General features: G+C 41.6%; 1 protein-coding gene across 2 annotated transcripts in view; it reads left to right on the top strand.

The window, feature by feature from the left end:
* The window catches only part of SLC15A1 (solute carrier family 15 member 1), a 36,907-nt gene extending 22,143 nt beyond the window's left edge, over positions 1–14,764 (top strand). For both annotated transcript variants that reach the window (XM_064143852.1, XM_064143851.1), the window contains 12 exons: positions 1,197–1,241; positions 1,348–1,380; positions 1,505–1,593; positions 3,364–3,445; positions 4,523–4,648; positions 7,992–8,141; positions 8,611–8,660; positions 9,790–9,900; positions 10,359–10,455; positions 11,032–11,178; positions 12,066–12,173; positions 13,917–14,764. In XM_064143852.1, coding sequence (XP_063999922.1) covers positions 1,197–1,241; positions 1,348–1,380; positions 1,505–1,593; positions 3,364–3,445; positions 4,523–4,648; positions 7,992–8,141; positions 8,611–8,660; positions 9,790–9,900; positions 10,359–10,455; positions 11,032–11,178; positions 12,066–12,173; positions 13,917–14,102 — 1,224 coding nt within the window. In that variant the 3' untranslated portion in view covers positions 14,103–14,764. The remainder of the gene's footprint in view (positions 1–1,196; positions 1,242–1,347; positions 1,381–1,504; positions 1,594–3,363; positions 3,446–4,522; positions 4,649–7,991; positions 8,142–8,610; positions 8,661–9,789; positions 9,901–10,358; positions 10,456–11,031; positions 11,179–12,065; positions 12,174–13,916) is intronic.
* The last annotated feature ends 649 nt before the right edge of the window (positions 14,765–15,413 follow it).

A 15,413-nucleotide genomic window follows, 5' to 3' on the forward strand; every position in this document is an offset into this window, starting at 1 on the left:
TCTGAGGTCACCAGACACAAAAGGTGTCTGTTGGAGGATGCAAAAATAATTCTTTGCAAATTTTTAGCCTGGTTCTGATATGAAAAGGTAGTCACTGAGTCATGCTAGTACAGAATGTTCTGCAGCCAGAGGAAACTTAGTTTATCTGGACATAGTCAGGACTGATTCAGTGACTGAGGCCTCTCCAAATCTTGTATCAGTCAAGACTTGGAGGACGAAAGAGTAAGGCTTGCTTAGTTCTGATGTTTCTTTCACTGTCAGTTGTGAAATGAAATGTAGGATTCTTCTATAAATGCTCTGGAGAATCAGGGCTGAAACTACCTAGGTGCTAGTTTGCTTATCTCTCAAACTTGTACATAATTTGCACCCTCAAGCAGAAGTATAAGCCTATGATTCCCATTCAAAGAAAGAGTTCATGAAAGTAGGCTTTCATAATAAGTATTGAGGTATGAATGCAGGAGGGTCTCTGAGAGAAACAGTGGCTGAAAACTTTAAGGCAGACTGCAGGAAGCATGGTCTAGATTGTGCTGCTTTAGTCTACTACCAGTGAGCTGTAACTGTCAGTGTGACCTTACGAATGACCAACTCTGCTATAAAATCCAGAACTAAACACTCATTACACAAGTAACTCATACCTCAGGCAGTTGTATCTTGTGGGTGGTTAAAACTTGTGGCACAGATAATGGTGATGCATGATCCTGCCTCACCTTGCTCTTGGCCCGAAAATCAGTTTCACTTGACCCAACTATAGGCAGGTTTTCTAGGTAGAAGGCTGCCAGGCAGGTCCAGTCCTGGCTTGGCTATTCACTATTGTGCTGTGTGAAGGAAGAACAGGCATGTCAATGGTGTGGGTGCTTGGGCTCAGGCAGAGGCAGCACAAAGGTACTCAGGTGGCTTCTGTGCACAGCACGCCACAGTATTCTGTGCAGGATGTCTCTGCCATCTCCCCAGCCAATCTCTGCATCTAAATTATTTTCCACTCTATTTAATGAAACTAGTAAATAAAGTGAAATGGTCCATAAGGATCACTCTGTTCAAATATTTACATTACAGAGTAAGAACACTGCAGCAAGGCAGCTGCTTTTAAAACATGATTTTATTGCATGTCTTTCCCAATGTTTCGCTTATGAAAGCAATCAGAGGAACTCTGGCAGATTGATTTACTGCAGCATTTAACTTTCCTTTCTTTTCTTAAGGGGTCAAGATGGACACTGCAAGCCACAACAATGGATGGAAACTTTGTAGGTTACTTTTTCATCACTTTTTTTCTCTTAATTCACACTTATGTTACCGATTAGTTTTATTTGTTGTCACAATATTAAAACTGTTTTGTTTTTCCTTCACCAGGGAGCTGTTCAGATTCAGCCAGACCAAATGCAGGTACAGTTAATCTTCTATCTGCCCATTTGAAGTACTTCCTGAAGATTATGTATATGTATCTATGTCTTAATTTAAAAAAGGACTTTAAAAAATACTTCCCCTCCTCTCTGTTTATGTTCACCAGACCGTGAATGCCATCCTGATCATTATAATGGTCCCAGTGGTAGACACTGTGATATATCCTTTGATCAAGAAATGCAAGATCAATTTTACGTAAGTTGAACCTGACTTCTTCTAGAACCTTATTTTGGTGCTTTCTTTACGCTGCTCTTCCAGCCCTGATGTAACATGAGCAAGTATTCAGCTAAGGAGAAAACTGCAGAGTATATAAAACAGGGCTAAGGCTTTGAAGAAACAGAAAGACAAAAAATACAGACTGTTGTAGCACATGGTACACACAGGCACCACAGAGCAGAGGAAGAGAATATAATAAGCAATATTTTCCAATTAAGGGCAAAAGATTTTGATTGTAGGAAAGATGTCTACTATTTTCCTCATGTCTACCCACTTTCACTCCTGAAGCATAAATAGAAATACATCCTTAGCATGTCATAGAATCAACCAGGTTGGAAGAGACCTCCAAGATCAGCCAGTCCAACCTAGCACCCAGCCCTGTCCAGTCAACTAGACCATGGCAATAAATGCCTCATCCAGTCTTTTCTTGAACACCTCCAGGGACAGCGACTCTACCACCTCCCTGGGCAGCCCATTCTAATGGGGCTTTAAAGTTACATAAGACAAGGTATTTTTGCTCCAATTCCAATGAAGTGAGTGGCTCACTACATGCTTCTAGGTGTAGCTTTAGAAGGCACTGCATGTTATTTTTAATATTGGTAATGAAGTATCCAACAATTTTAAGCTGGAGAGGCAGGAGGGAACATAGTTCTTAAAACAACTGTTATAGGACTGGGGTTTTTTTTCCATCTTTCATTTTTCTTTTCATGAAGAACTGGGAGACTGTGCTATGATTCACTTGTGGGTACTCTGCATCTGGCAAATGATGCCATAAATCGTAGTATGATTTGGGTTGGAAGGGACCTTAAAGATCATGTAGTTCCAATTTCCTGTCATGGGCAGGGATGCCTTCCACCAGACCAGGTTGCTCAAGGCCTCATCCAACCTGGCCTTGAATGTTTGCAGGGAAGGGACATCCACAACTTCCCTGGGCAACTTGTTTCAGTGTCTCACCATCCTCACCACAAAGAATTTCTTCCTAATATCTAATCTAAATCTGCTCTCTTCCAGCTTTAAAGCCTTCCCCCTTGTCCTATCACTAAAAGCCTTTATAAGTGGTCCCTTCCCAGCTTTCCTGTAGGCTTCCTTCAGGTACTGGAAGGCTGCTGTAAGGTCTCCCTGGAGTCTTCTGTTCTTCAGGCCGAACAGCCCCAACTCTCACAGCCTGTCCTCATAGTGAATGTGCTCCTACCCTCTGATCATCTTTGTGTCCCCCCTCTGGATCTGCTCAAAAAGTTTGATGTCCTTTATCAATATTATAATTCATATCTACCTTAAATTTACCCTTAAAGCTTACCTGAATGTCAATGATGTCTCCTAATTCAATGTATTTCTCTGACTTCTTTATTCATCAGTTTGATTTAAACCTAGCAATATAGGCACAAGTTGTTACCCTTTTAAAATAAGGCATTGCTTGTCTTTTTATTGTTTTAAAGCTAACAACTGCTGGATTGTTGGGGGGGTTTCTGCAAATCAATCTTTTCCAGAAACTTAATTATGCTCAGTGTTTGAGCCTACCAGACAGGTTAAGATGCTGATGAAAAGATATATTTCCTGATAATGTTACTATGAGTTCAGTGATACCCAACTTATCAGAAGACTTTCTGTAACAACAGCATCCTATCAGACAGTGATAATGTGCTAGTTGTGGCCATTTGAGTTTCCCACTGTGGAATACCAAAACCTAACAGCTGAAGCTTTGAGTTAATACTTGTCTTGATACTCACATGTGTGTTGTTGTTGGATTAGGCCCTTGAGGAAGATCACTGTTGGTATGTTCCTTGCATCTATGGCTTTTGTGGCTGCTGCCCTTGTTCAGGTGCAAATCGACGTAAGTTCAGCCTCATGAAGTATTTACTATTGATATTTATTAATACAGAATGAAATGTGTTTAATGGGAAAGTGAGCCAAGAGGTTTAAATTTAGAACCAATCATACCAGCACAGAAGTAGAGAAAGGGGAAAAAAAAAACCAAACACTTAAGTGTATTGCAATAGAGTGATTAGCATAATTAACTAGCTATGAACACCATCCTGCAAAACATCTCATCTGCCATTAATATAAATCGTGCATTAAAGGCAACCAACTTGTCAAACTGAGACCAAAAGCTGAAAAACAGAAATTTGTTTGGCCTACCAGGCAGCTACTGATTTGTATTTCTGACCTCTTGATTTTCAGACTGCAAGCATGACAGCATCACCACAGCACAGGCAAAGATGACACCTGTCTAGAGTAGAATTCATCACACCTGATTCGTATTTCTGACCTCTTGATTTTCAGACTGCAAGCATGATAGCATCACCACAGCACAGGCAAAGATGACACCTGTCTAGAGTAGAATTCATCACACCTAACTTTCCTTGCTCCAAAAGGGAGATGTTACGCCTGAAGTAGATGAAGGTTTCCTCGGTAGCTGAGGTGTAGGAAGCACCTATGGGAGGTGATTCGTTGCATTGCGAGATCTGAAGAGCAGAATTTCCAGTAGTCTGTGACTTTTTCTGGGCTATCACACTAGGCAGTGCCCATACAAGCCTCTGTCCCTTCAGTGCTTGGGGGAGAATGAGTTAGAACATGTTACAGAAATTTGGGAAACCAAGCAGCCATAGCATGAACTGCAAAGTGGTCTTGGTAGTGGCAGCATGCTGCGGGCTATAAAAGAAGAACTGTATCTGTCCACGGAAGCACTGCTGTGGGTGACAGAATTCTTTCCAGAGGCAGCAGTAAGACAGCTTGCAAGACTAGAAACAAATCCCCTTATTAAATATTACATCCCACTTGAAAATCACAGATCATTAGATAAATGTCAATCTTCGTCAAAAGACAACATTAAGATCGTGATAATTATAGTACTTTCCCCATGTGATTTATGACAGGACACTGACTTTTACTTACTTTTTCTGTCCCACAGAAAACTATCCCAGACTTCCCTACAGCTGAGCAAACCCAAATCAAAATAATTAATCTAGGCACTCAGAATGCAACAGTTAGATTTGAACCCCAACTTCACAGTGTGAATGTAGCACCTATGGAGTGGGTAAGTAAGCTGAAGAACAGCAAGCCAAACAGCCATCCAGAGAGACCTGGGCAAGTTTGAGAGGTGGGCCTATGTGAACCTCATGAACCAAGAGCAAGGTCTTGCATCTGTGTTGGGGTAATTGTTGGTATCAGTACAGGCTGGAGACTGATGGGATTGAGAGCAGCCCTGCAGAGGAGGACTCTGGGGCATTAGTGAATAAAAAGATGGACTTGAGTCAGCCATGTGGGCTAGCAGCCTAAAAAGCCAACCATATGCTGGGCTGCTTCACAAGAAGCTTTGCCAGTAGGGCAAGGGAGGTGATTCTGCCCTTCTACTTTGCTCTGGTGTGTGGTAACCTCACTTGGAGTACTGTGTCCAGCTCTGGAGTCCTGAGTCCAGAAAAGACACAGACCTGTTACAAAGAGCTAAGAGGAGGGCCACGAAAATGGTCATAAGGCTGAAACACCTCTGTTATGAAGAAAAAGGCTGAGAGGAGTTGTTGAGTCTGGGGAAGAGATGGGCTCCAGGGACACTTTGTTGTGGCCTTGCAGTACTCAGAGGATCTATAAGAAAGACTGGGATAAACTTTTTTGCAACAGAGAAAGAGGTAATAGTTTTAAACTGAAAGAGTAATTTTATACTACATACAAGGAAGAAATTTTTTTACAGACAGAATGGTGAAACACTGGAACAGGTTGTGTGGAGAGGTGGTTTCCATCCTTGCAAACATTCAGTGTCAGGTTGTTTGGGGTTCTGAGCAACCTGATCTAGTAACAGGGTGGGGTGGGACAAGCTAATCTTTAAAAATCCCTCCCAACCCAAACCATTCTATGACTGTATGAAAACAAATGCTCAAAATTAGTGGGATAAATTAAAGTTTACCCCTGTGTTACTTCTGAAGTGCCAGTATATCCAAATTCTTACCCAATGGTAACAATTTTGTATTGTAAATGTGGAATGAATTGTTCCTGAAAACACAGTGAACAAAGAAATAGTAACTTCCAATATTCTCAGTAGTACTGGAGCGTTTTGGTAAGAGTGTTTTCAAGAAACTTCATAGTGATTTTGGACCTAATTGAAACCTCTATTCTTGATAAGAGGTGCCATTTCTTAGTGGTGGAAAAACCCTTTCCTTCAATAACAGTCAATTCAGCTCTAGTAAGTTGCTGCTCTTACTATGAGTGGAACATGTCCAGAGAAGGGCAACAAAGCTGGTGAGGGGCCTGGAGGACAAATCCTATGAGGAGAGGCTGAGGGAGCTGGGCCTGTTTAGCCTGGAGAAGAGGAGGCTCAGGGGTGATCTTATTACTGTCTACAACTACCTGAAGGGGCAATGTAGCCAGGTGGGGAGTGGCCTCTTCTCCCAGGCAACCAGCAATAGAACAAGGGGACACAGTCTCAAGTTGTGCCAGGGGAAGTATAGGCTGGATGTTAGGAGGAAGTTCTTCACAGAGAGAGTGATTGGCATTGGAATGGGCTGCCCAGGGGGAGGTGGTGGAGGCACCGTCCCTGGGGGTCTTCAAGAAAAGCCTGGATGAGGCACTTAGTGCCATGGTCTGGTTGACTGGCTAGGGCTGGGTGATAGGTTGGCCTGGATGATCTTGGAGGTCTCTTCCAACCTGGTTGATTCTGTGATTCTATGAGTGACTTCTTACTTGAAGAGGGAGCTTTTTCTATGGCTCTGTCACGTACTAAGCATCAGATTTTGTTGGCACCATTTTCAAGTTCTGTTACAACACAGACTTGATAGCCCCATTGACAGTGGAATGTGGAAGCTGATGGACTTCTTTCCCATCAACAGTGGGTGTTAGGAAGTGTGTTCTCTGATAGCCTGCAGTCCTTTTTTCCATGTAAGAGAAGAAACTTTATTCTGTCATCCTCCAAATTTACCTTACATAGAAACTAAGCTGTAAGGGGAAAGGGCCACTGAAATTCTATAGTGATGAGGAATTAATATAACCATGGTGCATACCTAAAACATGAATGGCATAAAATGTTTCAATCACTACCAGAGATACTTTATAATCTACATGGTTTGGATTATAAAATAGTTTTTATATTACTCTAAAACAAATGGATTATTTCAATAGTAATGGATATGTTTATTAATGTTTTAAGTGTTTTATGCAGATGAAATATTTAGAATAGCTAAAGCATCCTGATGCTACTCACTCCCATTAAGCTGTAATCATAAAGATGCAGTTTGCATCCATAAAGATGCAGTTTGCATTCACATCTCTTAGGAGTGTTGCTATGTGGAAAAATACTGCATCTTAATTTATGCTGGTGCTGTGGCTAACCAGAATTTTACTTGGTAGTGGAAGTAAGATGTTACAGTTTTAAGACTGGTGTCTTGATTGTAAATTGGAAATAAAAGTTTTCCAGAGAGTTCAGGGATGGACCCTTTAAGGGTTGAACAAAATGCAAGAGATATATTTATGCCATTTCGTTGGTTTGAAAAAAATCCTGTATCGTTTGAAGCACTGCTTGGCCTCAATTCTTGCTTCCTTTGCCCTCAATTCTCTTTCTGGCCTTGCTTGCCTGTCTTCCTCAGCATTTGTTTGGGTTATTGGTAAGAACATTGACTGGGATTGGGAAGAGATTATAGAATCAGTCAGAGTTGGAAAGGACCACAAGGATGTGCCATGGTCTAGCCTTGAGCTCTGTGGCAAAGGGTTGGACTTGATGATCTATGAGGTCTCTTCCAACCTTGATGATACTGTGATTATCTAGTTCCAACCCCCTCTGCCATGGGTAGGGACACCCCACATTAGGTCAGGCTAGCCAGAGCCTCATCCAGCCTGGCCTTAAACACCTCCAGGGATGGGGCCTCAATAATATTGTGTTAGCTGGCAACAACCCCTGGGCTTTGTCCAGGAGGTAGATGGCCTACTGTCTAGTTGTATATGTGTATATGTTTATGATCTTTTATATTTAGCCTACTTTTGCAAATAATAATTTCACCTTACTTCCAAAACTCTGAGTATGCATGGTAATTTACTCTTTGGGGGTAAATCCAAATTTCTATGTGGTGCCAACACCACTACATAAGCCTAATTTATCTGGAGCAAGAAATTCAAAGGCTAATGTAATGCTTACTCCATTATGATGCTTGTGGGAAGCTTATCTTAACTTTAAAGCTTGTGTAACAAAAGAAAGTAATGGAAAGTAATGATCCAGCTAAATTGGTGCTTGATGTAGAAAACCTCTCAAAAATGAAAGTTAGGAGATGCTCACAGCCTCTGGCACTTCCAGAGTAACACACATGTAAACTTCTCTCCCCTTGAAGTCATACTCCCTCAAAGGTGTAGATAAATATGCAGCTGCATGGAAACTCACAGCAATTTGTTTGTCTTTGTAGACGGACTATGTGACATTTGAGACATCCGAGTTGAAAGCTGTAAACATAACTTCTGGAGATGAATTTGTAAATGAAACTGTCATGTTTGCAGGGAGAAAACGTCACACTCTTGGAATTAAAAGTAGTGCAACATACATTGATACTATGTGGGTAAGTCTGTTCCATTCCCAAGACATACATTAACATCTTAGCAGCTATGTAGAGTGCGTGAAGATGAAGGGACAAGCTCTGAGTAGCTTTTCCCTTTAATTTGTGATCCTGCTCTGACAGGGGGGCTGGACCAGATGATCTTTCGAGGTCCTTTCCAGCCCCTGACATTCTATGATTCTGTCTCTTCCTGTTTCTGCTGGTACCAGTGAAATTGGTGAGCTGTAGAGAGCAGAGCAGGATGTCATTTAAAAAATCCCCAAAGCAAGCAACTTAGACTATAAACCTGACAGTTACCCTTTCACCAAGATGGTCCTGCAGTGTTTTGTAGTAGAGGTATCCTAGCAATATTCTAAAAGGGAAGGTCTGGGATGCTGCTCTGAAGCCTCTGTTAGTTCTCACTGCTGTATAGTAGCACATGTTTAAAACGTTCACCACTGCAAAGTATCCTGATAATGGTCTCTCCCACCAGCTGTTTGACAATGTCACCTCAAAGCCAGAAGAAGGAAAGAACCTCATCAGGTAAAGTTTCTTTTGCTCCTAAACTTTGGCAGTGGTGGGACTTTTCAGTCTGCCTCCTGACTGGAGGCTTCTTGCTTAACATTCTTCTATACTGTAGAAACTTTCCACTTTCTAGAACCTCTACTTAATGTTTAGGGCTTGTTGGAACTTCTGGGGCATGGTTCTTCAAATTTGTCTTGCATATCTACTTTCAGTACAATATGGCTGAAACTAGAAGTGTATTTTTCACTCAGTTTGTCTAGACACTGTGAACAATTAGCACAGACTGCCTGTTTTAAGTCTTGGGGAAGAAGTATCCAACTACTACTTCTTTTCTTCTACATCTCCCATTTGCACATGTGTTTTGTTTGCTGGTTGTACTGAAGGCCTGTGTGTGCTAGTTTGAAGCTAGCTGGAATATTTTGGTGAGAAAAATCAGATTATAGGCTGTGAAAAGGAAATAATGGTGAGGTCTACTTCACTCGTCAGCTTGCTGAGATGTATAAAAAAAACAAGAACACAAATATAGATAACAGAGATGCTCTCTGGCTCTGGCTGCCTCCCTTCTTTCTCTAACCTGCTGTCTGTGTAACTAATCTGCTTCCTAACCCCCCTGGCCAATTCTCCAAACTCAGCTTGAACATAAGGCAAAGTCTGGGGTAAGGTAGAGGGGTGCAAAGGAGGTGGAAGGGTGGTTGGGAGCTCCTCCTTGGGACTCTGGTTTCTGGGAGGGCTGCTGTGTTTCTATATTACTTTTAACTTGTATATTACCGTATATAGCTGTAAATATTGTAAACACCTCCTTGTATATTGTGCTAAGCTGTCAATATAAAGCTTCATTCTAATTCCCAGCTCAGCTGAGGCTAGTCTGGGTGATTTTTCTTAAGTGTGTGGGGGGGTGGGTAACACCCAGAGCATCACAACTTGCTGTCAGTGTCAGCCCACTGCCTGCTTAGGATAACGTGGGCCTAGCTTTCTTTTGCTTTAGCCACACTTTAAGAGATTTAGAGGTTGGCTTTTTTTTTTTTTTTTTTTTTTCAGAAATGTTAAATGACATAAACAAAAGGGGAAAACCTGATGCTTGTTGTGCTGCCCAGTATGCCATTAGAAGTATGTTTGTTTAGTATTTCATCATTATTTCATTTTAAAGGTTCATAAACAACTCACCTGATATTCTTACTAACATCACTCTGGGTGACACTTCTTTTGGAACACTGATGCCTTTTTCTGCCAGTAATTACAGTCTCTTCTCAGGAGGAAGGTAAGCATTTTACTCTAACCAGCTTAATATCACAGTATCACCAAGGTTGGAAGAGACCTCATAGATCATCAAGTCCAACCCTTTACCACAGAGCTCAAGGCTAGACCATGGCACCAAGTGCCACATCCAATCCTGCCTTGAACAGCTCCAGGGACAGCGACTCCACCACCTCCCCGGGCAGCCCATTCCAGTGTCCAATGACTCTCTCAGTGAAGAACTTTCTCCTCACCTCAAGCCTAAATTTCCTCCTGGTGTAGCTTGAGGCTGTGTCCTCTTGTTCTGGTGCTGGCCACCTGAGAGAAGAGAGCAACACACCGCTCCCTGACCCCACCCCCCAGCTCAAGAGGCCACTTGCCCTGAACATACCTGTCCTTGGGAAAATATATTTGAACTCTTTTATTCTGTATAATACATGCAATTATCTATAGCTATGGTCTGAACTTTATTTTCTTTTTCAGGAGAGATACTATTACAGCTGTTAATCGTTCAGACCTTTGTTCAGTGCTTTCAGAGTCATTTGGATTTGGCAGTGCCTACACAGTTGTAATTAATGAGGTGAGTTTCTAGTGCTGTTGGATGGACAAGGCAGAATTTATTTTCACTTCAAAATTTTCTTTAAAAAAAACCCAAACCACTTGCAGCATTATCCCTCTTGCATTTAATTCTATATATGATAAAATTCTGGTATGTTAAGCATACCTTAGTTAACTATTGTTAGCTATAAAAGTAATGATGGGAAATAATATAATGCAAGAATTCATGTTCATAGAATCAACCAGGTTGGAAGAGACCTCCAAGATCAGCCAGTCCAACCTATCCCTCAGCCCTAGCCAGTCAACTAGACCATGGCACTAAGTGCCTCATCCAGTCTCTTCTTGAAGACCTCCAGGGATGGTCCCTCCACCACCTCCCCGAGCAGCCCATTTCAATGGCAAATCCCTCTCTGTGAAGAACTTTGTTCATCTTATTAGACACTAAGGATAAATAACTATTACTCCATAACTAGGTATGCAGTACTTTGTATGCAGTGTTTATTTAGCTTGAACTTAAGAGGTGATCTAGAATTATTTAGTGTGCCTTTAGTGTATAGACTCTTTATCACTATTCATAATGTACTATCTTAATTTTCAGTGTTCTGGAATGGATTTTAGTGTGCTATACTCTGAAGATGTCCCACCCAATTCAGTCCATATGGCTTTGCAGATCCCTCAGTATTTTATTCTTACATGTGCAGAAGTAGTGTTCTCTATCACAGGGCTGGAGTTTTCATATTCACAGGTAGGTTTTGCTCTTCAGAGATCTCACTGTGTTAAGAATCCTGGTGCAAACGAACTTCTGTGATCTGTTGTTTTTAAGTGGTGGTTCTATATTGCCGCTTGGTTCGCGCTGTATCTTTCAGGGCTCTGTAGCAAGAACACAGGCTGGTGCAAACTGGCCTTGTTTCACCAGCATTCAGTGTTTTCCTATGCTGAATCATGTAATTTGAAGGTTTTAACCATTAGTTCTCAAATCTCCTTTTTACATGTGACTCTCCATTCAAAATAAGTGGAAGTGTACTGCTGCTCTGAAAGCAAACTGGAGAGCCTTCAAATATAAAATGAACAAGTTCTGAGACCTTATCTTACTTCAACTTCCCCCATACAGTCTTTAGCAGCAGTTTAATTATCTGCTCTTAATTCCTTTTGTCTTCCAACTCCAGTTTATTATTAGCCATGCATATTTCTTTTCTTAAGTCCAAGTCTATGGACTGCAGTGAAGGAACTGATACAACATGTGAGTTGCTAGACTGTGATGTGCACAATTTCTTCATTTAAGGTTGACATGTAAAATGTGCCTCTTAATTGTTCAGTGTGTACAAAGTAAAAGGTGTTTGAGTTAGTACTAGTAATCTCTTGTTCCTTCTCCAGGCCTGTTTAATTCTCTAATAATTTTTTAATTAAAAACAATACCAAGAGCCTAAACAATAACAAAACAATACACATACACACAAACCCCAAACTCAGATCAAACAACAACAAAAAAAACCAACCCAACCCAGTAAACACAAAACACCAAGAAATCCTCCTCTCTCCAGAGAACCACTGCTTGTCATGTAAAGAATGCAGTGAACATCATAAAATCAGTGATAGCAGCGTGTGACTAAAACTTGTCTCTTGCTTCTGTAGGCTCCATCAAATATGAAGTCAGTGCTGCAGGCAGGGTGGCTGCTGACAGTGGCTATAGGTAACATAATCGTGCTTATTGTGGCTGGAGCATCCAGACTCAGCAAGCAGGTAAGCACATAAGCAATCAGTGTGCTATTGTGTTACACTATGAGAAAGTAGCTCTAATTCAGGGGGGAGTCATGTCTAGTAATCCTCATCCACAACTTCTGAATATCAGCATATTATGGTGGATTTGCATTTGTAGTTGTAATGCAGGAGGCTAGTGTTAAGTTAGCAGTTAGTGTACCAGTTGTAGAACTTGTGTTTGACTAAACCTCACTAGAATCATAGAACCACTCAGGGTTGGAAGGGACCACAAGGATTGTCTCATTCCAGCCTCCCTGCCATAGGCAAGGGACACCCTGCCCTAGAGCAGGCTGGCCAGAGCCTTATCCACCCTGGCCTTAAACACTTCCAGGGACAGGGCCTAAACCACCTCCTTGGGTAACCCATTCCAGCCTTTCACCACTCTCATGCTCAACAACTTCCTCCCCACGTCCAGTCTGAATCTCCCCACCTCCAGCTTTGCTCCATTGCCCCTAGTCCTGTCACTGCCTGAGAGCCTAAAAAGTCCCTCCCCAGCGTTTTTGTAGGCCCCCTTCAGATACTGGAAGACCACAATAAGTTCACTTCAGAGCCTCTTCTTCTGCAGACTGGACAAGACAAACTCTTTCAGTCTGTCCTCACAAGAGAGGTGCTCCAGCCCTCTGAGCATCCTCGTGGCCCTTCTCTGGCCACATTCCACCATGTCTGCATCCCTCTTGCTTTGTCAGGCTCCACAGCATCCAAGCAGCAGTTTCTAGTTTCTCTACAAGAAATTTGTTGTTGAGTATGGGTGTGCATTTTTTCTGTTGTTGAAAAGCTGTGAACTTCTGGACAGAAATTCTAGAATAATGGGATTAAACCCTACCAGAACTTGGTTCACTAATGAACCTCAGCCTTGCCATACTTATTCTGGCTCCATTGGCTTCATACATCATTCTGTAGGGCAAAATGTTATGGGCAGAACTTTCTCAAATTACTTATGAATCAAAAAGGATATGAGAAGACCCATTCTGGTTTCAGCTAAATTAACCAGAAAGAGAAAGAAATGGAGCTGTTGCAGGTTTTCAGGTAGAGGCAGCACTTTGAAACCACAGTTCTGATCTTTCTCTCTGCCTAGATTTGCAGCCAGTAGAAACCTTTTACTACTGCTTTAATCTCGTTTGAAACCAGACTGGCAGTAGTCCTGCTTCCACTTATCTAGCAAAGAGGAGGGGTTGAATTTCCTTTTCAGTCTTAGTCTTTCCCCTTGCCTCTGGGAACAGGCTATTGTAGAAGTTTTCAGCATTGGCAAACCTTTTGTCTCTTCAGTAAAGGCAGAACTGTGTTACCTACATTTAAAACTTTCAAGTCATAGAATCATAGAATCAACCAGGTTGGAAGAGACCTCCAAGATCATCGAGTCCAACCTATCACCCAGCCCTAGCCAGTCAACTAGACCATGTCACTGAGTGCCTCATCCAGTCTTTTCTTGAAGACCCCCAGGGACGGTGCCTCCACCACCTCCCTGGGCAGCCCATTCCAATGGGAAATCACTCTCTCTGTGAAAAACTTCTTCCTAACATCCAGCCTATACCTACCCCGGCACAACTTGAGACTGTGTCCCCTTGTTCTATTGCTGGTTACCTGGGAGAAGAGGCAGAGTGCAGCACTTGTATATGTTCAGTTTCACTTTCTGAATTAACTTATGTTTTGCAAACAGTAAAATGGTGTAATTCTTTTGAGGAACAAATATTGATGGATAAATGACACTTTTTGTTTGTTTTGCAGTGGGCAGAATATGTGCTGTTTGCTGCCTTGCTGCTGGCAGTTTGCATCATTTTTGCTGTCATGGCTTATTTTTATACCTATATTGATCCAAATGAGGTTGAAGCCCAACTTGATGAGGAAGAAAAGAAGGCCAAAAAGGCTCAAGAGATATATGAAAAGGACACTGACGTTGTCTCTCGGATGTAAAAGCTGTATTCAAGGAGTGTTGTTAAATTATGGTGTCCCATTAACTATCTTTGCAGCAAGATAAATCAGGGTATCACTAACACCTCTCATGGGAGAGAATAAGAAAAGCTAACTTAATACAACCTCTCTTGGGAAGCAAGAAGAAGACATTAGTCTCTCTTCTCCTGAGCATGGTATCCTGAAGGAACTTCAGCAGAATTTGCACTCTTAATGTACCTCAAAATTAATACCATACCATTGAAATACTGAAATTGTACTTGGCATTACGAAATCCTGTGAAAATATGTATTTCTATACTGCATTTCAATTTTATACTCTGAAAGAAACAAGTACTGCCAAGAAATAGTAGCTGGAGCCAAGCTGTCTATATGACCCCACTAGCATCACTGTTACTTGAAACCAGCAGGTCACATGTGCCTTAAATTCTTTCATACTTCCTTACATATAATGGGAGCAAAGCTCTGGCATTGCTCAGATTCAAATACTGTCTGTGCTCCACATGGCAGTAACTTGGACACGCACTGTAATATAATGCTTCATGTGCCTGTTAACTCCTGTTATATTTTTAATTAAACATATTAATAAAGTGTCCACTTGGGTAAATAGACCATGGTAAATGATGTTTGTAATAAGCAACAGCAATAAAACTTGTGTTGTAGTAATGGAAGTGGTGTAAGAGTAATATTTACAGTTGCATATTAACAACACTGGATACCATCTCTCTGCTGCTCCTTCATATGTGCTCCATCACTGGAAGCTTATTGACTACTGTAAGTCTTCTCTATCTCAGCATACATGTAAAATTCACCACTAAATTTTGCTGCTTAACAGGATCCTGTGGCCATGTGGATCACACTATGGAGTGTCAGTGTTCTGTGTATTGTTTTGGGAATTCCTGTATTTAGATTCCTTTATTTTTCTCCAGCAGCTGGCTTGGATTTCTGCCACCTTCAGCAGCCTGGTCAGATTTATAGCTGCTTTGATATTTGGCTCTTGGTATTCTTATCCTATTTTACAGCATGTCCAGCTTCATATTTGCAAGTGTTCACATGCATGTTGTTTGAGTATGTATGTCTGTTCCCAGCCCTGCAGATGCATGTTTCTCTCTGACCTCTGGTTTCCATCCTCCTTGCTGGCACTTAGACGTCCATGTGCACAGTAAATATTCCTTCACTCATGTTAGAAATCTCTATCAGTTAGAAAGGAGGTTTGGTAAGGCAAGTCCACAGTGCACTTTTACCTGTATCCTGGTTAAACCTATGCCTTACAGGCAACAACTCCTATTTGTCTTTGAGGTCATCCAGGGAGAGC

The sequence above is a fragment of the Pogoniulus pusillus genome, chromosome 5 (genome assembly GCF_015220805.1).
Source record: "Pogoniulus pusillus isolate bPogPus1 chromosome 5, bPogPus1.pri, whole genome shotgun sequence".
Taxonomy (NCBI): Eukaryota; Metazoa; Chordata; class Aves; order Piciformes; family Lybiidae; genus Pogoniulus; species Pogoniulus pusillus.